Source organism: Seriola aureovittata, chromosome 13, assembly GCF_021018895.1.
Source record: "Seriola aureovittata isolate HTS-2021-v1 ecotype China chromosome 13, ASM2101889v1, whole genome shotgun sequence".
NCBI lineage: Eukaryota > Metazoa > Chordata > Actinopteri > Carangiformes > Carangidae > Seriola > Seriola aureovittata.
In genome coordinates, this window is record NC_079376.1 from 15,925,750 (window position 1) to 15,947,416 (window position 21,667).

At 39.3% G+C, this 21,667-nt stretch overlaps 4 protein-coding genes across 5 annotated transcripts; 1 reads left to right on the forward strand and 3 right to left on the reverse strand.

The window, feature by feature from the left end:
- Positions 1-591: 591 nt before the first annotated feature.
- On the reverse strand, positions 592-2,608 carry gpx2 (glutathione peroxidase 2). Its single transcript, XM_056392595.1, has 2 exons — positions 1,987-2,608; positions 592-1,504 (listed from the first exon to the last, which is right to left on the reverse strand). The coding sequence occupies exons 1-2, from the start codon at positions 2,206-2,208 to the stop codon at positions 1,151-1,153; spliced, it is 576 nt and encodes a 191-aa protein (XP_056248570.1). The 5' UTR covers positions 2,209-2,608; the 3' UTR covers positions 592-1,150.
- A 199-nt stretch (positions 2,609-2,807) lies between these two features.
- LOC130179643 (ras-related protein Rab-15-like) lies at positions 2,808-7,384 on the reverse strand. Its single transcript, XM_056392594.1, has 7 exons — positions 7,175-7,384; positions 4,838-4,898; positions 4,679-4,739; positions 4,519-4,596; positions 4,230-4,319; positions 3,925-3,990; positions 2,808-3,785 (listed from the first exon to the last, which is right to left on the reverse strand). The coding sequence occupies exons 1-7, from the start codon at positions 7,296-7,298 to the stop codon at positions 3,627-3,629; spliced, it is 639 nt and encodes a 212-aa protein (XP_056248569.1). The 5' UTR covers positions 7,299-7,384; the 3' UTR covers positions 2,808-3,626.
- A 1,204-nt stretch (positions 7,385-8,588) lies between these two features.
- LOC130180544 (protein max-like) lies at positions 8,589-14,132 on the reverse strand. 2 transcript variants are annotated; one of them, XM_056394117.1, is made up of 4 exons: positions 13,942-14,132; positions 11,632-11,739; positions 10,052-10,175; positions 8,589-9,919 (listed from the first exon to the last, which is right to left on the reverse strand). In XM_056394117.1, the coding sequence occupies exons 1-4, from the start codon at positions 13,975-13,977 to the stop codon at positions 9,735-9,737; spliced, it is 453 nt and encodes a 150-aa protein (XP_056250092.1). In that variant the 5' UTR covers positions 13,978-14,132; the 3' UTR covers positions 8,589-9,734. The 2 variants fall into 2 exon arrangements, with proteins under 2 accessions (XP_056250092.1, XP_056250091.1); XM_056394116.1 differs by having other exon boundaries at positions 10,052-10,190.
- A 1,572-nt stretch (positions 14,133-15,704) lies between these two features.
- LOC130180337 (hepatic sodium/bile acid cotransporter-like) lies at positions 15,705-20,662 on the forward strand. The gene is made up of 6 exons (XM_056393835.1): positions 15,705-15,977; positions 17,160-17,597; positions 18,407-18,611; positions 19,007-19,185; positions 20,009-20,208; positions 20,365-20,662. The coding sequence occupies exons 2-6, from the start codon at positions 17,209-17,211 to the stop codon at positions 20,412-20,414; spliced, it is 1,023 nt and encodes a 340-aa protein (XP_056249810.1). The 5' UTR covers positions 15,705-15,977; positions 17,160-17,208; the 3' UTR covers positions 20,415-20,662.
- The last annotated feature ends 1,005 nt before the right edge of the window (positions 20,663-21,667 follow it).

Genomic DNA, 21,667 nt, shown 5'->3' on the forward strand with positions numbered 1-21,667 from the left:
CAAACACCACAGCCACTGTAAGTGGAATGAAAACCCATCCTGTATCAGGTGACTGAGTTTCACTGCTGTCACAAATGTCCCCGGAGCTATCTGCCAAAGACATTAGGGCAGTGTCTGGCCTGTGTAGCCTGTGGCTCTGACATCATCGGCTGATGTGGATGTGAGCGGATGTGCATAAAATCCACTGCTAATCTGCAGATCTTGCAAACAATGCATAGTGTGCACAGAGAACTAAGGCTGGATATGCGCTCATTACACAGCAGCAAGGGCGATGCTTTCCTAAATGCATGATTTAGGACTCATCTTCAGGTTTCACTGTGGTACTAAAGCATTCCCATAGCTGTACAGGCTACTGGTATCAGCAGATCCTACTAAGAATGGTAGATTTAGTGAATTAGTGGAGAAAGGAGATCTCAGCAAATAAAGAATGAATCAGCAGGCTGGAGGATGCATAATGCAGAGGAATGGCCTGTGAGTTGTCTTAGTCTAAGTGTGCAGTGACAACATGCATCATAACTGGAGATCCTTCTACTCTATTTCAAGCCTCATTACTATGCCTACACAGAGCTGTTTCAGACATGACAACATCTGTTTTTGTCAACCTGCATCAGAGGTGCACATCTTTATGGCAGACGCCCTTCAGTTTGTAGAGTCAAAAAAAAAAAAAAAAGATACACTGGTGATAGAGAAATTTGTTTTTAATGTTTTATTCCAGTGCAAACATTTTGTGAATGCATGTGTGGTGAATGTTAATTCATAAAGGTATGAGAGAAGTTGTGTGTTTGTATGATCAAATCAGTAGCACCATCTGCTGGCCAGGCCAGCACAGGGCAAGAAACAAAAGCACACGCAAAAGGAAATACTCTGCTCTTCAAAAGTGATTTTTTTTTTTTTAAATGTAGATCCACATTTGTTTAAACCTGGTACTATGCAGTAAAATCCCAGCTTTCTTTCCACTACAATAGGTTTCCGCAAACTTAAAAAATATATTGAACTTATTCATCCACTACTGTTAAGCACTTATAAGGCCTCAGATAATATTCCCTTAACTTTTCAGAATATTACCCTCATTTAATAAGGCTTAAAAGTATGGAGGACAGCATATCATGACTTTAATGGATGGGTAATCATTAAGAGGTGGAGGCTATTCCTAGGTCTTGGTTAATCTTAACAGTCTTTGAATGTCAGGCTCGATGTCAATGGTGGGGAACTTTTTGCTGTATCTTTTAAAGGGCTCTCCCTCTGGCCCAATGACGAATTTCTCAAAGTTCCAAGACACGTCCGTCCTGCAGATGGGACTCCAAACCAGAAACTTGGGGTCCTGCATGAGGGAGTTGGGGTCGTCATCGGGATAGGGGAGCTTGTCTTTCAGATAGGCAAAGACTGGATGTGTGTTTGTTCCGTTGACGTTACACTTCTCAAAGATGGTGAAGTTGGGCTGAAAGCCACCGCCTGGACGCACATGCTGCAGTGAACTAAGGATCTCGCCATTGGAGCAGTTCTCCTGCAAAACATAGATATTAACTTTCAGAATGACAATGATGGTATTTAGTCCAGCTATTTCTATACTGAACAGCAACAATGTAATTTTTTAAGACATAAAGTTTGTCTCTAATTTTGGTGAAATCCAGCCTAGCCAGGATATGGGGTACCAACACTCAAGATCCTGTTCAAATAACGGTTTTCAATAGGTTTTTAAACTCTGCTCAAATTCAGGTGCAGTGAATATGCGACAGCAAAGCAGGGCACCGCATGGAAATTACCCAGACTTAGCTTTACATTTAGAAGACTGAATTTATATCCAAAGAAATCTCTAAACTAGGTACAGTTTTGTATGCAGTGGTGAACTGATACAGCAGGGTTTAACATGAATAATGAAACATCATCTACACATCGAGCAATTTTATGAGATTTCTGACTTATATCAAGACCAGATATTGCAGGGTACCACTGAACTTCATTAGGCAATAATGCTGTTCAACTGACCTGATATCCAAACTGGTTACAGGGAAAGCCCAGGACCACCAGCCGATGAGGGTACTTGCTTTGAAGCAGGTTGAGCTCGCTGAAGTCCCGGGTGGTGGTGCCTCAGAGCGAGGCCACGTTCTCTATGAGGACCACCCGTCCCCTGTAGACGTTAAAGTCCACCGGGTCTCCCTCCAGCGTGGTGGCCTTCAAGTCGTAGAACGTCTTGGCGATGAACGTCATCTTAACTCCTGTGTTTCCACACTGGAGCCAGACGGGAACTCAGCGTGTGACAGCACCCAACGGCTTGGTCAGCTGACTCACTTAGGGCAGAAAGCTGCTTTCATGGGTGTCATATAGCTCTGCAGGATACTGATCTACACCTGACACACAACACTATTTACAAGTTTCAGATAAATTGATATAAGTGATTGTAAAACCACACAAGAACATGAAGCAGTTTTTTTGAATGATTAACAGTAAGACGTGTGTTATCCTACTCAGAATAGGATCAGTATTCATGTGTTTGAATCCCAACATAATGTGCTTTTGTTAACTGGATTTTTTTTTTTACCTTTTATAATATTACAGGCATGTATTTGACTATATGTAGTCAAATCTAAGTGTTGAGCAGGAAACAGCATATTCTTTTATGGTGTCTTTATGACATGTATCAGTTTTCTCAGTCATCAAAAATTTAACATGTGATCACCTGTCTTTCACAGCATGTGATGAAAAATGAATGAATCTACTGTTTGAACTCTCTGTGGACCTAACTCCACTCTCAGTCCAAATTTAGTGACTCAGCAAGGCTCAGATACCCGATTAATTAGATTTAAATATGAAATTTCAATTTATTGACCCAGATAACACTGTGCATTACATTTTTTTCCCCATCATTCTCGAGTATCAAACATTATATTAAAATTATTGTGGCTGTGGCACCTCAGAAGACCCTGAAAACATTAAATTAACCAGCAGTGACAATGCTTCAATGCACAACTTACAGCAGGCAATGTCAGTCACATTCATAAAACTAACCACAAATATACATTCAGAATGGTAAATTTCAGGTCACTGAACATGGCACAACAATGTCTCCCTTGAGGAAATAAGGCCATCGTGTAAATGAATCCATGTCGGCTTGGTTTGAGTTTCAAATGTGTAAATAATTCATGTCTTTCCTCCATCTAAATTGTTGTAGCATCGATACTTACCCTAATAAACACATTTCTTTGATATGAAATCACATGTTATCAGTCAATTTGCGGATATGCAGCCTGCAAATCAAATCAAAAAGAAACAAGAAAGCAAAAGCGCTGGAATACAGTGAACTGATGTAGTACATGTTTAGTGTAAAACTAAATGAAGAGAGCATTTGTATTGATAGATTTGTCGGACGCAAAATGAACACAGCTACCCTTCATGAACTATAGACTCTTCACTGGCAACAGGGTTCAGTGATCATGCAACAAAGTTGGCCCTCTGCTGGTAGCTGCTGCCAACTGCATTTACCACCATGTAACTTCACTGACAAATAGTGACACCAGCAAAGCGCCTGTCCAGCAGGTCCAAGTACCTATGAAGACGGCAGAGGAGGGCTGAGTCAAGTCACAGTGGAGAGCAGATGTCTTTTAATGTGTCAGCCATGGCACGTTCTGCTAACAGGCACAACTCCTCTGAGCGTTGTCGTCGGTATCTTGACTCCCCTTCTCTTCCTCCAAATCGGCCTTTTCTAGATAATCATCCAGGGATCCCAACAAGCTGTCCACGTCTCTCTTGTGAGCCTGCAGCACCAGTTCTGTCATACGAGTGAATGACTCGAAGAAGGAGGAAGAAAAACAATAAATACATAGACGAATGCAAAAACGAAAGTCAAGGGGGAGCTCCCCCATAATATCTGAGCACATTCCTGATGTGACAGAGCAGATTCCTGGGGAGATACACTATGTGTCCTACCTCGCTGATGTTACTGCTGGTGGAAGCACTGGTTTCAAAGAACTCCATCTCATAGGTTTCTGCTAGCTGAAAGGTTCAGTTGGATACGGTTAGAAACACATACAACAAAGACGTTGTATAGTTGTAGTCAGTTTTCAGATGGTTTAGGACACTGGCTGGTGATCATTTGCTCCCATTTGAACACTGTGCTCACAGAGAATCACTACCAACAATGAGAACATTTTAATAATAGTAACTAATTTTTTGACTACACTCAGAAAACTAAAAAAAAAAAAAAAAAAACACAAAATAAGGCTCCATCAAACCTTGCTTCCTTGCTCATTCGTCACCTGCCTCCTGAGCTCCTCATCAGACTTGTTTCCTACCAAGATCCTCTGCACCTTGTCTGGGGCATACTGCAAAACAACAACAACAACAACAACAAAGACAAGACAGACAGAATGGGGATAAGGGACTTCATCATCTTGTCACTCATAGTAAGCCACTGGATGTGCAGCGAGCACCGACACCTCAGGAGGCAGCAATACAAATACTTGGTCGCCGTGAAGGGCAGCGAGTGCAAGGGGAGTGAAATGAGAGAGATTATTGCCTTACTTCATCCACATCACTGGCCCACTTCGCTATGTGCTGAAAGGACGGCTCGTTTGTGATGTCGTACACAAAGATGATACCCTGGACAAGTAAAAGGGATTACAGAGTGAATGCTACAGTGGCCCATAAGGGTAACTTGACTCCAATTGATTGTTTATATCACCTGCGCCCGCCTGTAGTACTGTTTGGTTATGGTCTGATAACGCTCCTGACCAGCCGTGTCCCTGCACAGAAGACAAACATACATAAATAAACCACATAATGTGCATGTCCGCATACTGCAAATGGAAATAATTAAAAAAAAAAAAGACATTTAACGTACCATATCTGTACTCGCACCTTGACTCCATCTATTTCTAGTGTTTTCATTTTAAAATCAACTCCTGCAAACAGAGAACACAAGGTCAACCTGGCTTTACTTCAGCAACTGAGACAGAATGGTGAAAAAGAAATCCTGCTTTGTAGTGTTTTATATGGGCTGCTGTGTGTTTGTGAGCGCTTAATGAGTGTTGCTCAAAGACACTATTTTTCTCTAATGAATAGGATCGCAGTCACTCTCAGTGTCAACTTTTAAATCACTGTGTCTAAACAAGGGGGGTGCAACTCATGTCAACTACAGTAGTGTGGTATCTGCTGGGTGACAGGACAAGAGAGCTAAGGAATGTCACAGTCACTTCTTATTAAAGCATGGGCAATAGACAATATATTTATTCTTCATGCTATATGCTGTATATGTTGGATGCTTTAAGTATATGTTGTAGTATTTTTAAGGTTATGCAGTTTATTACTTTCAAGAACAATTCATCTGCTGATTATTTTTCAAATTTTTAAATTAAGCATGTGGTATAAAAAACAAAAAAGAACAGGAAATTGTGAAGAATGACAATCCCAATTTCATAACACTCAAGGCTTCAATTTGCTTGATTTGTCTGACCAACAGTCAAAAACCCAGAGATTTTCATTTCATCATCACATGAACCAAAAAAAAAAAAAAAGAGCAGGGAAATTGAGAAGCTGTAACATAATGTTTGTCGTTTCTGCTTGAAAATAAACTGATTAAATGGTTGATTTACGAGTGTTTTTCACAGCAGACATTTTTAACTTGTCATAATAGGAAAAATCACTGGTGTAACTAATAACATTAACCACGGCTCTGATAGAGTGACAGCGAGCACAGAGAAGGCCTGTGAATCTCTGTTACACCATGCTATAATACATTATACTACATACCTCTTCCTTTACTTATTATTACTTTTGCTGCTCTGACATTTCATAATCCCTGCGTGGGATCAATCAACTTCATCTTATCCCATCTTATACACTGTGCTGTCGCCAGTTCCGCTATCAAGTATCAACTCTATGTTGGTTAGGTGAGTTGGTCCACTGACAAGCAGAATTTTATTTTGAGATGTTTCATTTGAATGTAGGGCTTCTAGTAAATCAGAAAAAAGCACCTACTATACAGAGCACTATAGAATCCTGCTTTCACTGTATATTTTTTTATTCAGTGTCTGTAAAGCTGCTCATGGATTGTCAGCAGATAACGTAATCACTGTAGTCTGTGTCTGATGTTCAGAGTTTTACACAGCTCCAGAAATGACCACATTTTGGTGTATTTTCCCTTTAATACAAAAGCGACTGAGTCTTTCTAATGTACAGGATAACTTATTTGCCACGATTCTTATGAGACACAAAGCCTTTTTAAATACCTTGTCACCATTAAAATGTGCCATGTAATATATGCAGAGCTGTACAGTCACCAGCTCTGACTGCTCAGCCTCCATGCCAGCACCTTATTGGTCCTACAGGTCCCAGGAAGACACTGTACTTGTGAGACATGGGGGACGCAGAGGCTTGTGAAAGGGATGACAGAAGCTGAATGAAGTTTATAGATAATCACAATATCTGGGCTCTAAAAGCAAGGAGATTTCATGTACTATGCACTTTCTCAAATAACTGGGTTTAATCCCATGCAAAGCCTTCCCACCCTGCAAGCTGACAACCAACCTTTTTACCCTGAAGTAGACTCCACTCTGCATTACAGCCATTTCTGTTACAGTCACAACAAAGTACAGTATATATCCTATCACTGAAGCATGTGCTGACCATTTTTTTTTGTTGATGTGAACATAATTTACTCTTTTGTGTAAAACAGCCCCACTGCTTTCATCAAAGTAATTAGTCTCTAACAACCAGGAAAATAGGCAGCTGTGATATGAAGCAATAATCAAGAGTTACTTTCTGTGAATAAAAATACAAGATTAAAAAAAAAAAAAATCAAACACCCTGAAGGCAGAAATAATTATGTTTTTTCCTGTCGACCTTCCTTTCCATTGTGTTTGTGGTCAGGATCAAATCTCTATTAGAAAATTAGCAAAATGTAGTGTGGCATGTTTTGAACAACATGAGCATTCTAGCTTTCTGAGTGTTGATATTTTCTTCAGGGCTGTTGTGACCCGAGGCAGTTTTTACTAATCCTACCAGCTAAGCAGGCCTTGTTACAAAAGGGAAACTTACAGTATATTCCTCTGAAAATTAAATTGAAAAACAGTCACAGCCTCGACATTCACTCTGTAAAACGTGTTCACTGATGTTTATCTTGTTCAACCTGTGGCTGACACATATGATGAGAAAGAAGGAAACTTGTTGGATGGCTTACCGATGGTGGAAATATGTGACGGATCAAATTCGCTTTCCGTGAACCTGCGCAACATGCAAGTCTTTCCAACTCCCGAGTCCCCGAGCATGAGCAGCCTGAACAAAATGTCGTACTGTTTAGCCATGACTGAAAACTAAAACATTAGAGAAAGCATGACTGTTCCATGAAACTCTTGGCTGGTGCTCTCATTCAATGTGTCGCCGTGTGCTGCCTTCAGGCCCCCTCGGAAACGCCTACATCTAAGCTCGGAGGTCGTAAAATCAGTCTGAACCATGGATGTATTAACGTACAGCAAGGTTTAGGTTTTTACACAAGTAAACTGTTTACATAGCTTTTTTTTTATAAAAAACTTTAGTGGTTTATTTTTATGGTTCATCGGCAGAATTAAGCATTTCACTACAGGATTTAAAAAGAATGTAAAAACATTTACGTCTGTGATTAGCCTATTTACATCTAGTCCATCTAATGTCACAAACTCATCACGTTTGTCTTTTGTTTTGTCATGGCTTACACTTCGCCTGCTTTATAATCATCTCACTATGTCAACTTGATGATTTCAGTCGTGTTTTACGTTTCCTTGTACAATTTCCTACGGCTCTTGGAGACCGCATACAACCTGCATCCTTGAAGAGGCTGCCTGCTTTAGTGGGAGTGTCATTCAGGATCTCAGGACACATCACACTTGACTACCAATATTTAAACAGATAGTACAGGTAAGGCTGTGGCCAGGTATTCATACCACTCAAACCACAATTCAAATATAATGTGATCTACAAACATTTAAGGGCTTAATATCCTCCCGTCTTTCAATACATTTTCCCTCTAATTGCTTTAATTCCACTCGCAATTTCTTACATTTTATTATACATATTAGAATTCATTAACTGGGATTGGAGGTGAGTTGATTCCATCACTCAGCTGTTTCCCTCAAATCCAACACACACATACAGAGCACAGTTTAATACCCAATAAGTCAGTTAGGAAGCCTAATGTACAAAAGCATCACAAGATCTTATAAAACTAGAAATACCGCCTTCACCAAATCCAACCACTCAAGTTGCCGTCACAATCTCCTCTTCTGTTCCTGAGTTATAGCATTGAATAATATTTTTGCAGAGCATGATGATGTCACAGTGAAGTTGACCTTTGACTGTTTGGATATAAGATGTCATCACTTCATCATTTTATCCTATTAGACATTTGTGTTAAATTGTGTCATAATTAGTGTATGAATTCTCAAATCACAGTGAGCTTAACCTTTGACCATCAAAATATTATCAGTTCATCCTTGAGGTTAAGTTGGCATTCCTGAGATATTGCGTCCAAAAGAATAGGACAGAGAAATCAACAGCCCAAAATCTTCTAACCAAGACTGTCGCCGGCATAGAAGCATAAAAACACACTGGATCACAAATACATCCCAAAAGGATAAAATAGTTTTATTTATAGTCTCATAATAAAGGTATGCCTTAACTTGCAAGACAACCGTTGGCAGTATGTACAACATACCTGTAATTTCCATGGAATGGAACAAACAAATATCGATTACGTACACACTAATTTACCTCTGCAAGAAGGAAAAAAAGAAAGATAAACGTTCCCAGCACAGGCAAATATTTCAAGGGAAGGCTTTTCTTTTGCAGAGCTGACACCATTTAAGAGTATACAGTGTTATATACTACACACTGACATGGACTTCCATTAACAAAAATAAAGATCACTGCCCTTTAACTGCATTGTGTAACATTCAGTATCCATTAGGGGATTTTTTTATACCCACATTTCATTTAATAATAATAAAAATAGAGGGAAATAAATAGTTGAACCTGTGAAAAATCCTCTAAAACAACAGGTCAACTTGTTCATCCTCCTGTGTTCTGTGGAAAATCTCAAGCCAAACATAAGGGAGATCAGACATAAGAATATATAAGGGTAAGAAATCAATTTTGGTGCATCACTATAAATAGAAGGATTCATTTGATTACACAAACATTTTCAAAGACAAAAACTTCAGCCACCTACACTGAAGAAGGAGGGTTGCATCTTGCATAACATACATTTTTTTCAAAAGCAACTTCACATTCTTTTTCTGGAAAAGTATGAATATTAAAAAGGTAAACTACCCTAATTACCATTTTCTCAAAGGTCGTAAAGTTTGACAACTCCTCCACCAGATTGCAGAGGTTGGTCAAAACAACCAAAAGAAAAAAAAAGGTTATTTTTTTTGTAGCTTTACTAAAGCTTCATACCTTGTCTTCTCCACATTTGATTATGAATGGTTATCATGAGGTTCAAAAAATATCAGTCCTTCAAAACTGCAGAGCTGCCTCACTTTGTGGGTCTTAAAAGTTGTTGCTGGGCCAAAAGAGGAGTGACAGGATGCTTGCCAAGTGGAAAAAGAAAGGTAGAAGCGTTTTATACATAATAGCACCTCTCTCACACAGTCTCCACCTCGTCTCCTGGACTGGCGTAAGAAGGCAGGACTGAGCGCGGACAAGTAAGAGGAGTCGGGGCTGGTGGGTAAAGAGAGTCTGTTTGGAGAGCCGGGGGCGGCACAAGCCTAGCTGGGTTCCGCACGCAGCTTCTTTCTGTTGGGCGGCTCGTCTGGCTCTGATTCAGAGCTGGAGTCGGAGCCGCCGTCAAAGGCAGACACCGCGCTCCCTTTACGGTTTGTGTACAAGCTGCTGTCAGAAGAGTAGTTTGTCTGGAGCTGAGTGTTCCCCTTGGCTTTCTCCAGTGCGCGAACTGCAAGAAGTCAACACAGACAGCAAGCCAAATAATACAGTGGTAAATACCACACTAATCACTTGTAACAGAATGACCACATCACACTTTGTTGTGAAGAGACATCAAAAACAAAAACATTCCTCCACTTACCCTGCTGTTCCAGCAGTGCATTCTGCTTCTTTAGGTCATCAATGTCTTGCTGGTGGGTGTGGTTTTTCCGCCTCATGAACTGGATATACTCAGTGGCTTTGTCTAGAATCTGTGCTCGGGAAGCCTGTTTAACAGAGTTCTGTCAGCAGAAATTTCAGAGAGCCATGGGGCAACGCTGTAGTGAATATTTGTTCAGGCACAACATGTTATTCTCTTACCTAACCAACAGTACCTCAATCTTATACACTTATGTTACTTTTTAGTCTCGTTCAGTGGTGGAAAGTAACATTTACTCAAGCACACTACTTAAGTACAATTTAGAGGTGCTTGTACTTCAGTATTTTAGAAATACTGTACTGTAAAACTGTAAAAACTGTACTTTTCATATTAAGTTTTTACAAATAAACATATGATAAGCTGATAAAACACAACACATTATTAAAGATAAAAGCAGTGTTCTCTGGCTTGTGGCCGATTACAAAAAAGCTGTGTGTCTACTTGGGGCCCATTGTCACAAGCTTAAGACAAGCAGTTCCACCAAATTATCCAACATTTCATTAAAATGGTAAAGATCAGAGAAAATGAAAAGAAAATAGTACATGTTTGTGGAGCAGAGTCTCGTACTAATCATCTCACAACCCAGCAGATTTATCTTGTGAACATTTGGAGGGGCACAACCCTAGGGGTTGTCCCTTGGGAACCACTGAACTAAACTTCCTGACTGTATATGAAGTAGTTAAAACTAGCTCCACTTGAACCACTACAACAGCAAAATGCTCCATTTGATACATTTTTAGTGATAATTGTTTGTATAATAGTAAAAACGTTTGTAAAATAAGTGTAAAAAAGGGTGCAGGCTGCAGTTATATAGAGTTTATAGCAATTCCCAGATAACATGGGACAAATCAACAATGAGTCCAAACTGTAATAATCTCTGATAAACCGACTGAATATTTTGGACTTGGAAATGCAGCCTACACTATTGATGAAGTTTGCAAGCTGTGAAAACAGTCAGAAAGCACGACACAATATGACAGAACCTGCATTTTCACCTTTTTATCATGTGCCTCAGACAAATGCCGCTGTTGCCTGCACCTTATACTGCTTTTGCTGACCATCTTCAGGTAGACATACAGTTCTCATGAATTACCAAGGTGCTTTGCATTTGCACAAGTTAATACAACCCCTAGACATGTCACGGAACTTCAGAAAAGGAAATAAGGGCAGAGGGTTTTTGCTGACTGTGTGGCATCTGTTTGCTTTCCTGAAGACATACAGGTGTTTCATTCAGGCTTTCTGCCCTATGTGAACAGTTAGCTGGCAAGAGGATGGATGAATGGATGGGATGATTAAATTTAGGAGCGGTTAATCTATGTTGGTTTTTTTTTTGTATGTGTTAACATGGTACTCTGACTGATGAGAAATTTTAAAACTGGCACTTTATGTGAAAAAGGCTGCTGAGCACTTAGGCTGCTAACATTATCCCCTTGAATCTTAACATGATGTAGTGTTTAAGAATGATTTCTTTTCTTTTCTGGTACAGTTGTGAAATGTAGAAATTGTATATATTTTCCTCTCACCTTCTCCCCTTGTAATGAAGGCACAGAATCTCGTAAACTGTGGAAGCTGTCTTTAATGTGGTCCCTGCGTTTGCGCTCCAGCGCATTGTGATGTGCTCGCTTGTCTGCCTGTGAGGGAACACACAGTTTATACTGGCAATTCGTAAAACACAGGCCACTTATGCAGAAACACAGAAGATAAAACCAATGAAGTCACAAAAAAGTTTGTTACTTTAAATCCACGTTCTTCTTTTAACACATGAGAAGAAAACAGCAGGTCATCTGAAGCTGCAATATGCAAATGCTGTAGCTTTAAATAGCAAATAAGTAGTGGCCTTTTCTTTCACAGTGAGCTTGTGTGCACATATGGAAATCTCATTTTCCTGACAACATACAGCAGGAACCTGTGGTGTATATATAAGGTTTACATGGATGTGATATCTGTTTACAGAGTCTCAACTGAATATCTGTTGTTTGCTTTCTGTTGCTTCAAGGGTTGGACCAGTATATCCTGACAGTCTCAACACACTGTCCAATCATTGTCCTTCACAGGAGCCCAAAAACAACTCAATGTCCATCCTCTCTCTATTGTTTTGAACAGACTGAACAGAACCAACTGATGACGGAAAATTTTATATTAGGTTCAGTAGCTAGCAACAAAAATGTGTGTCTCTTTGGTACAAGAGTTTCATTCAGTATAAGGTATGTATAAGGTATAAGGTATGGCAACATAAAAATTGGCACCATGATTGAAAACATAATATCCCTCAATATCCCATGCAAATTGCATGATCAATAAACAGACATATTTCTTTAAATGAAAGATTACAGACAGACACATATTTGTGTGGTATGGGTTGAAAATTTCAGTCACACTGGATGACTTTCCAGACCGTAGGCCTTACATGGCTGAATGGAGCAAATAAACATCTTACAGTTATCATACACTCATTAAAACAATTTGCCAGGTCAAATGTAGTGTAGTTTAAGAACTGCTATAGTTGTAGTTGCTAGACACATATTGAATTTAGATATTGGTATATGTTATCCTGGAAGGAAATGTGGATGTTATCAAAATATATAACAATTATTAAAAGTATATCAAATCAACATAAAAAAATATAATAATAATAATAACCCTATACATTAGATGTATACATCAATGCAGGATTAAAAGGCCTAACAATATATGTATACTGGTTGCATCCAAAGCTGGAGAGCCCAGCTTTATCAATCTACGGCTCTGTGAAATATGTAATGAGGTCAAGGACCTGACATGATTTCACATGCATGCTGCATTAAAACAACACAGTATATTCATGGGCCATTAAACGTATTTAAAAAGATCCAGAGAGCTACAGGAAAATAACAGACGAACCTGACAGATCCATAATCGAAAAAACAAAACAACATGAACACAGCCTCTCTGGTGTCCTGTTGGCGTTACAAGCAGCTGCACAACAGTGCAGAGCTAATGTGGAGGGAGGTTTGGCAACACGAGCCGACGTTGGAAGAAGAACACCGAGTACCTAATGCATTTTCAGTCCTGGTTTGCTACATTAGCATTGTGGGTAAAATGAAATTATATCCTGGTTAAAATTTGGTCCATAAAACTGAAGATTAAAATAAATATGGAGCCAATATGACATTTAACCTGCTAGCTACCCAACAAGTCTGCTAAATATAGCTAGGCTGACGTGAAGGGATTACCCCCTTATCAGTAAAAAAAAAAAAAGAGATAAGAGCTGCATTATAGTAAAAGTATCACAAGGACAGCGAAGAAAACCTTATTAAACCCAAATAGTGACTTTAATTTCTGCAAGGGAGAACACTGTTGAAACAGCCACCTCGTCGTTCACCTCTCAGTTGAGCTGACCTTGCCTGCAGCAACAGTTTAACGGCTGTTTATGACTGTCGCAACATGGTTTTCATATGTCCGCAGCTTCAGCTTCAACACAGCGCTTTATTAACAAGTGTGCTTGACTCCAACTGACTGCAGCAACATGGACGACCAGAAGGAGTACTATCAATGTATTAAACAAGTTGGTGTTGTCTTATGCTGAGCTGACTCACATGAACGCTCAATGTCGAACAACTTTAACGCAACCAAACGACACAACTTATTCACCAGGTCGACTTTCACGTACAACCCAGCCGGCCAGCTCTCCGTAAAACACTTTTTTCTAACCCTGTTTGTCTTAAAATGTAGTGTTGGCCGAGAACCCCCAGCTAGCTCGTTAGCTAGCTTAGATAGATAGCGTAGGTTGACAGGAATGTTAAAGTTGGCTAACAAACTGGCTAGCTACTTCTTAAGGAAACTAAACCACATACATCGCTGTCGACTTCGATGTCATCGTTTTCGCTCATTCTTCGGTAAAAAAAAAATGGAGTATGGCAAAAGAAAACAAGCAGCTGTCAAAACAAAGTGCAGCGACAACTGGAGGCAAATAATAACATATAGCACGGAGCTCTGCTACAGCAGAGACATGACGATCAACGGTCTCCCTACACGTGATTCGCCTACACATGGACGGGAAAACATACACGGCGCAAGCGCGATGAAGCACGGCATTGTGGGTAATGAAGTCATTCGCCATCACGCAGCCCGGATGGCACTGTTGCAGTGTCTGGAACTTGAACTACATTTCCCACAAGCCCACGGATCTGGACGCGCCCACCACAATGTACCGTTATCTCCTCCAAGTTGCAAACACAGCAGCCTCAGGACCGTCACTGTTTTTATCCAGTGGATCACGATGTTCATTTTTTATGCAGTTTTTAGAATATATATTAGTTAAAAAAAAAAACAATTTAATTACATTGGCATGAACAAACAATGGTGCTCTAAACATATACAATCATATTTGATGCAACATGTTTTCTATGAACATTCCTTTCATGCAAATATGATTCTGTGATGTTAAGCACCAAGGTGCATGCTAAAGTCTGTTGTTCCACTGCATTGTCAGCAGGGCAGTGTGTCACAATAACTAGGCTCTTCTTCCTGCATATGATTATGAGGCCAGATGGTGGCCTAGCTCACTTCGGCTGCCCTCCCCCACTCACCATCCATGGCTGCACACTTGCCTCTATAGGACCTTTAAATAGCTTCTGCAGCAAGCTATCACTGCTTATAAACCTACTGCAGCACTACAAAAATGTATTTCAGGACTTTGTCTTGTTTAATTCTTATCTAAATTGTTGGTGATCGTTGGGTAATGCAATACAGACCTAATAACTTCATCATTCTCACTTTTTTCTGCTTCTCTTACTGCAAGTAACGTCAGCTCATATTTAAATGGTAGGAAATGTGTTTCTAAATACACATATCTTACTTTATAAATTAATTGCTTGCCCTCAGTGCCTTGCATTTTTTCCCCACTTCTCTTTCTTCTGGTTATTAATTTAGAATAGGGGTTAAGTTATTAAACAAGTTCAAGTTTGCGATATAATCTGCCCCTGTTTGGGTTCACGATTATAGACCAAAGTGTCTCCTGTCTTTATATCCGCCTGCCCTCTTCTCATACTCCTTTTGTGTTTATGGTTTGAATTTTACTGCTCTTTCGCAAAGGTTCTTAAGCCCTTACTCTCCCACACATCTGTTTTGTTGTATTGTCTGTTGTTATGTAAGTTTCAATCTCAGTTTAGTTTTTAGTTGTATTTAGAAGGACCAAGTTTACATAGCTCAGGCTCAAGAGGTTCCACTGAATGTCAGAACATGCACATGCATACAGATTTACTGACGTGGCCCCTTTAACTTTGACCCAATCTCTCCCATACCAGAAGAGATTAGGGCAACAACATTTGAGCCTTGTTTGATTTGTATTGTGAGTTGTAAATAAAGTCTTGGTGTACAAAGTACCCCAGTCTCACAATAGCAGAGGGCCCCTTCAATTTGAAAAGATGGTAACTCTGCCAGGCAAACTCATTCATCAGCCCGGTTGCATAATATTAATTGTCAGTCTGTTCACAATTGCAAGTGAGGCCAAATGGGATGGGTACACAAACAGTTACATTCTTTCACCATTATCAAGCTTTTTCCCCAGTGCCCAGAAATAGTGGAGTTATACGAGTAACTCACAGTAAGACAGAGAGAGACTTCCAGTAACAGGGTTCAAATGTGGATTCGCAGGAAGTCTGCGTAACATATAAAAACGAAAAGCAGTTAGAAAGAGAGTTCAATGGGATGTGTTTTAAGTCCCTAGGTGATGACAGCTACCAGTCTATCATGAGTCCATGTGACACAAAGGGGAGGGCTGCAACTCGAAACAGAGAAAAAGGAGTTAGATATAAAAATGTGAGGAGAGATGTATGCAAGTGTGTGAGGGAGCACAGGTTGAAGCTGCTGGATCTGGCCTGAAATGAAGGTAAGAACATTGTTACTTAGCCTATTATTAAAATATCTTTGTTTTTCAAGGGTAAGACTGGCACTACTTTGTCCTTATGTCATCATTAGAAATGATCAGATAATTAAAACTCATCATTCTGTGCTGTAGAATTCCTTTTCAATCCAAAAAACGATTAAAACACATAGAAGAGCCATGCTGTGGCATTGTGTGATAAATTCCTTTGTTACAAGGAACATGTGCAATGTAATTACTCTTCTCGCCTATTCAAAGAAAGCAATTTGTAATAGAGAGATTTGTAACGTAGAGCAAGAGTATGCCTCTTTTATGTATGTTTATTAGTTTAGGCATGGAGGCATATGGTCTCTTCAGGAGATTTGTTGATCCTAATAAAACAACCAAAGAATGCCATCGCTATCCATTAATTTTGTTCATTATCACATATGTCCTATTTGATTTCATTGACTGGTTGTTTTTTAACCTTAGAACAAATTGTAGATGTTTTACAGCCTCAGTCTATCTCCGCTCTTTAATATAAAAGCACTTAAGCACTTAAATAATTTTGCCTGATCTGTTTTTTTTTTCCACAAAAAAGTTCAATTATTTTGTTGAAAATACACAAAATAACATGACTTTCACACTAATTCATTTTTTCCTCACTCCAGAATTGATTAATGTACAAATGTTGTTTAAGTGGATACAAAATGTCAAAACACAAACTTGTTAAGTCACATATTACATCACAAATGGCTTCCAAACCACAGAGTTTACTGGATCAATTCTCAATGACTGACCCAAAATTAAGTTACTTGAGCACATGATTCACTTGAGCAATTTAATGACTGGGTGCACATGACTTAATATTTCGACAAACACTGTGTGACTCTGAAGAAAATGCAGAGTGCTGATCATTGTATACTTTATTAACTTTTATTACTTGTTCTTTTTTTTTTGTATTCCAGCTAACAGGTGGTTCAAAAATGTCAAAAACACACATAGGGGAGCTATAACATTTTTTTTTGCCTGCATGTGGTGCAAACGCTAAAATTGCAGCAGTTGCTGCTTACTTTGCCTGTAGGAGGCAAAAGTTCTGTGCAGTTTAGGATAAGATTTGTGAAATAAAAAAAAAGAAAAAGAAAAAAGATCTGAAATATTTAATCTAAGATTTGAATTCCATATTTATTAATTTGTTCTGTGTGACAGGTGAAAGCCACAAAACTGTAATCACACTTCTGTTGGGACGAGTGCCACAATGAACGTGACAGAAATCTACAGGGAAATCGCATACATCTACAGCGAGGGAAATGCTTCTCGCAATGGAAGCTTGGGTGAGCTGAACGCCCCCTCCCCCCTAAACCACGTCATCAACATCCTCACCATCGTCACCCTCTCCATCACCATGATATCCCTCGGCTGTACGATGGAGATTTCCAAAATTAGGGCCCATTTGTTCCAGCCAAAAGGAGTCGCCATTGCAATGCTGGCCCAGTATGGCATCATGCCCCTCACTGCTTTCTGTCTAGCCAAAACCCTGCAGATGGATTCCATCAAGGCTGCGACTGTGCTCATATGTGGCTGCTGTCCAGGGGGAAGCCTATCAAACATTTTTTCCCTGGCCATTGATGGTGACATGAACCTCAGGTAAAAAACCCTTATTGATGGAAATGCAAAGAAAAATACGAGGTGCTTTCGGTCATGTCATAGTGAGTCTCCAGGTGAATGCAAGGTGCTCTTGAAGTTGAAGTTAAGACACAGTGAAGCTGTAGAGTTAACTTCAGGCACACTCGCACAGAGCCAAGGATATGATTAAAATGCATTTATTTAGTTAGGGCATATCTGAGTAAAAATCGTGAATAAAGATCCCAAATAGGGGAGTAAAACGTCGACCAGTTTCGATCCCTAAAGGGTCTTCCTCAAGGTGTGGTTGGAGAAGGAAATGAAAAGCCAACCAGATCAGTTAATGCCAATAATTAACCAATTTACCAATAATTTACTACTTAAGCTGTGTCGGCACAATATACTGTCATCAACGTTTCTGTCAAAAACCGGTCTGTTTGGTTTTTCACTTCCTTTTCCAACCACGCCTTGAGGAAGACCCTGTAGGTGTCAAAACTGGTCGGCGTTTTACTCCCTTATTTGGGATCTTCGTTCTGGATTTTTACTCTGACATGCCCTAACTAAGTAAAGGCATTTTAATATCCTTGGCTCTGTGGGAGTGTGCCTGAAGTTAACCCTACAAACCTTTATTGATGTATTGCTTCCTGTCTTGTTGGAAAATTACAAATGGCTGCAATAATTTACTACTTAAGCTGTGTCAGCACAATTTGCTGTCATCTACTTTTCTGTAAATAAACAGTGATGTACAAAACAAGATCCTCGTTTTGCATGTACCATTTTGGACTATTGACACGTCAGTCTAATGTTTCTTTATCTCTCTGATACCCTCCCAGCATCGTAATGACCACATGTTCCAGCTTCGCAGCCCTGGCTCTGATGCCATTGCTGCTCTTCATCTACTGCCAAGGCTTCACCGGCCTGGAAAAAGCTGTCCCATACGCTGGCATCACCATGGCTCTCGCTCTCACTCTGGTGCCTTGTGCCATTGGCATTGCCATTAACCACTACAAGCCAAGCTACACGCCAGTGGTCAAAAAAGTGAGACTCCTGACATCTGCTTTACATTAACACAGCCAACAGATCATTTGATTCACTACCAGGAACCTGAAACTAACGCAGCTAAAAGGAATGCCATCATTGACATTATTATATACTGTGGTACTTTTCCTACTGTGACACATGAAACTGTCTTCAGAGAAAAAATAGTGAGCACAATGTTGTGTTTCCCAGAACACATGGTGCGGGTGTAATTCTGGGGAAAATAAACAGGAAGGTATGTGCAACAGGAAGCCGTAGTCTTATTATTCTAACTCAGAACAGGCCTTGATGCTTTTAGATGTTGTTTGAGAACCTCATGTTTTCTTATTCAGATTCACTTAATATTTAATGGAGCCAAAGTAACATGCTTTCACTCAAACTTTCTTTCTCAACAGGTTGGTCTCAGCATCCTGACAACCTCCTGCATCATACTCTCTATCCTATCTGTCATTGCCACCAAAGACGTTCTATGGATGGCCCTCAAACCAGACATTGTGGGGACGGCTGCACTGATGCCACTGATTGGCTTTATGCTGGGATATGGCATGTCTGTCTTATGCAGACTCAATGCTCAGTAAGTGAACACACACTAGATATGCCTATCTTTGAGTCTGTTAAAAAGCCACTCAACACAGTAGCTCATTTGTGTATCTGTGTCCTGATTACTACATATTGTATGTATACAGTGAGTCAGAGCACTATATTCTGTACTAATTTTTGCAGTAAAATCAATGTACTTTACTGTTTTGGACTAACAGGAAAAGATGCCATACATGCACAGACAAACAGTCGGCAACAAATTGAAAAAAATATGTTTTTTCCATAGACTAATTGTTTGTTTCTGTTTTAAATGGTCTCACCACCATCCACAATTATTTTACATTTTTGCAGCTGCGAATAAGTCCCACTCTTCTCTTTTTGCTTTTTGAGAGAACTGTGAACATCTCTGATTCCCAACCTCTTTGGCTTGTGACTCTACAAAATGACACAGTATCTGCTAGTCACCCCTCTTCACAGGGTATAGTCTTAGTGTGGATGTGATTTAACAGTTCAGCTAAGGAGCAAAATTTTGCTTTTTGGGTTTTTGTTCAATACTTTATATTTTTGATGTGATATATTTCAATGTGGGACTTTTTCCTCTTGAGTATTCTTATACTGCAATGTAGTGAATTTCATTGAAATAATGGATTTTAATACTTCCTCCACAACCATATCATGGTAATATTTTAACCTGGATTTTTAATTAATTGACTAGTCAGTTAGAACAAACCTGTTACACCAAACACTGACTTTATTTCAACATTTCACAACGTTATTGCAATATGATTTCAGTATCAAATTCAAACAATGTTATATCAATATGATGTGACAATGACAGATGACTCACCTGTTTTTAGATGCAGCAGGACCATCTCCATGGAGACAGGGTGTCAAAACATCCAACTGTGCTTTGCCATCATAAAGGTGGCCTTTCCCATAGAGGTCATTGGAGCCATGTTTCTCTTCCCCCTGATATACATGACATTCCAGTGTGCTGAGGCCCTTTTCCTGGTCCTGTGCTTCAGATGTTACCAAAGATTCAAGGCACCTGCTGAGGGTAAATGTCACAGCTGCCTGTGTGTGTTTTTGTAGAATGAGGCTAGGAGGGCTGGAGGGGGTCATGCAATCTCTCCATTTTTTTGAAATCATATCAAACTACGCAAAAGTGTAATATTCATCATCATCATCAATCTTCACTATCTTACCAATACAGCAAAACACTGGAATGGTGACATTAAACAAGAGAAGTTGCAACAACCATGACAGCATCGTGGATCACAACGCAGTGCTGCACAGGGAGGAGAGAAGCGCCGAGTCCTACCTACTAAAGATATAGCTATTTAGTGCCCTCACTGTCTCTGTATCATCTGCTTATTCTTCACTCTGACCTGTGATACTTACAAAAACAGTTAGAGCATGTGTAACAACTAATACTTTAATTATTGTTCACTTAATCAAGTCTGTACACAGGGATTGTGCATGCTGAAGTAAAAAGCTTATTGCACATGACATTTTGTATTTATATTTTTGTATTTTTGTAAGTTTTTATGACTGAATCAATTTTTATCACATTTTGATTTCATTTTGTGAATGAATTGTTGATGTGTTATTTGCTATTAATAGTTTCATTAAAATGTATCAAACCAAAGAGAATGGTCAATCTCAGATATGAAAAGCAGTCTAATGAAAAAAGACGACAAAGGCGATGCGAACATCTCAAATATTTAATTAAAATGATCATATGATATATACAGAGCAAACTTAACTTAATATTTTTTACATATATATTAAAATACCATCTTCACAAAAAAAAAAATCCATTCCTCAGTCCAAATGTAAACTCAATGGACAGTCAAAGTGAACACTGACATTACACTAAGCTATACACTTAACTTTTTTGTGTTGGATCTTCCCAGCCACTTTTACGGTGTCACATATAATTTGCCTGCAGTAGAAATCAAAGTGAAGTGGCAAAGTGAAAAGAACTCCTTTTTTTCAGTTCCCAAGAGCTGTGGAAGCATCAAAAGAAGCCATGGCTGATCAACAGCATTCTGGACACAAATAAATAAAATACACAGTTTCCTGATGTGAAACAGGAGTTTCCAAGCAGCCTGAATAAATTAAGAAGATAATATTTTCTGGTGTACAAGTGATGTGTTTAACAAAGCCACATATAATATCACTAAGCAGTGGAGGCATTTAACTGACATTCATTTTTAAAATTCCTTATTGTACATTTTATAGATACCTGTGCATAGAAGTGGAAAGCTAAGGCCATCGGGGGAAAGGGTATGAATAAGAGAATACATATGGAGATGTGACTCTTTGTAGGGATGAAATGTGCTGAATGCAGGCCTGAAAAAAATAAGTCACTTAAAACATTTGCCCTCAATCCAAAGAACACACAGTAGAGTGATCTCTTAGGTGGACAAGCAGCCTTATACTGTACAGTCACATGTGGGATGGTGTGAGTCATGATTAATAACACTTTAAATAATGATATATAATCACAAAAG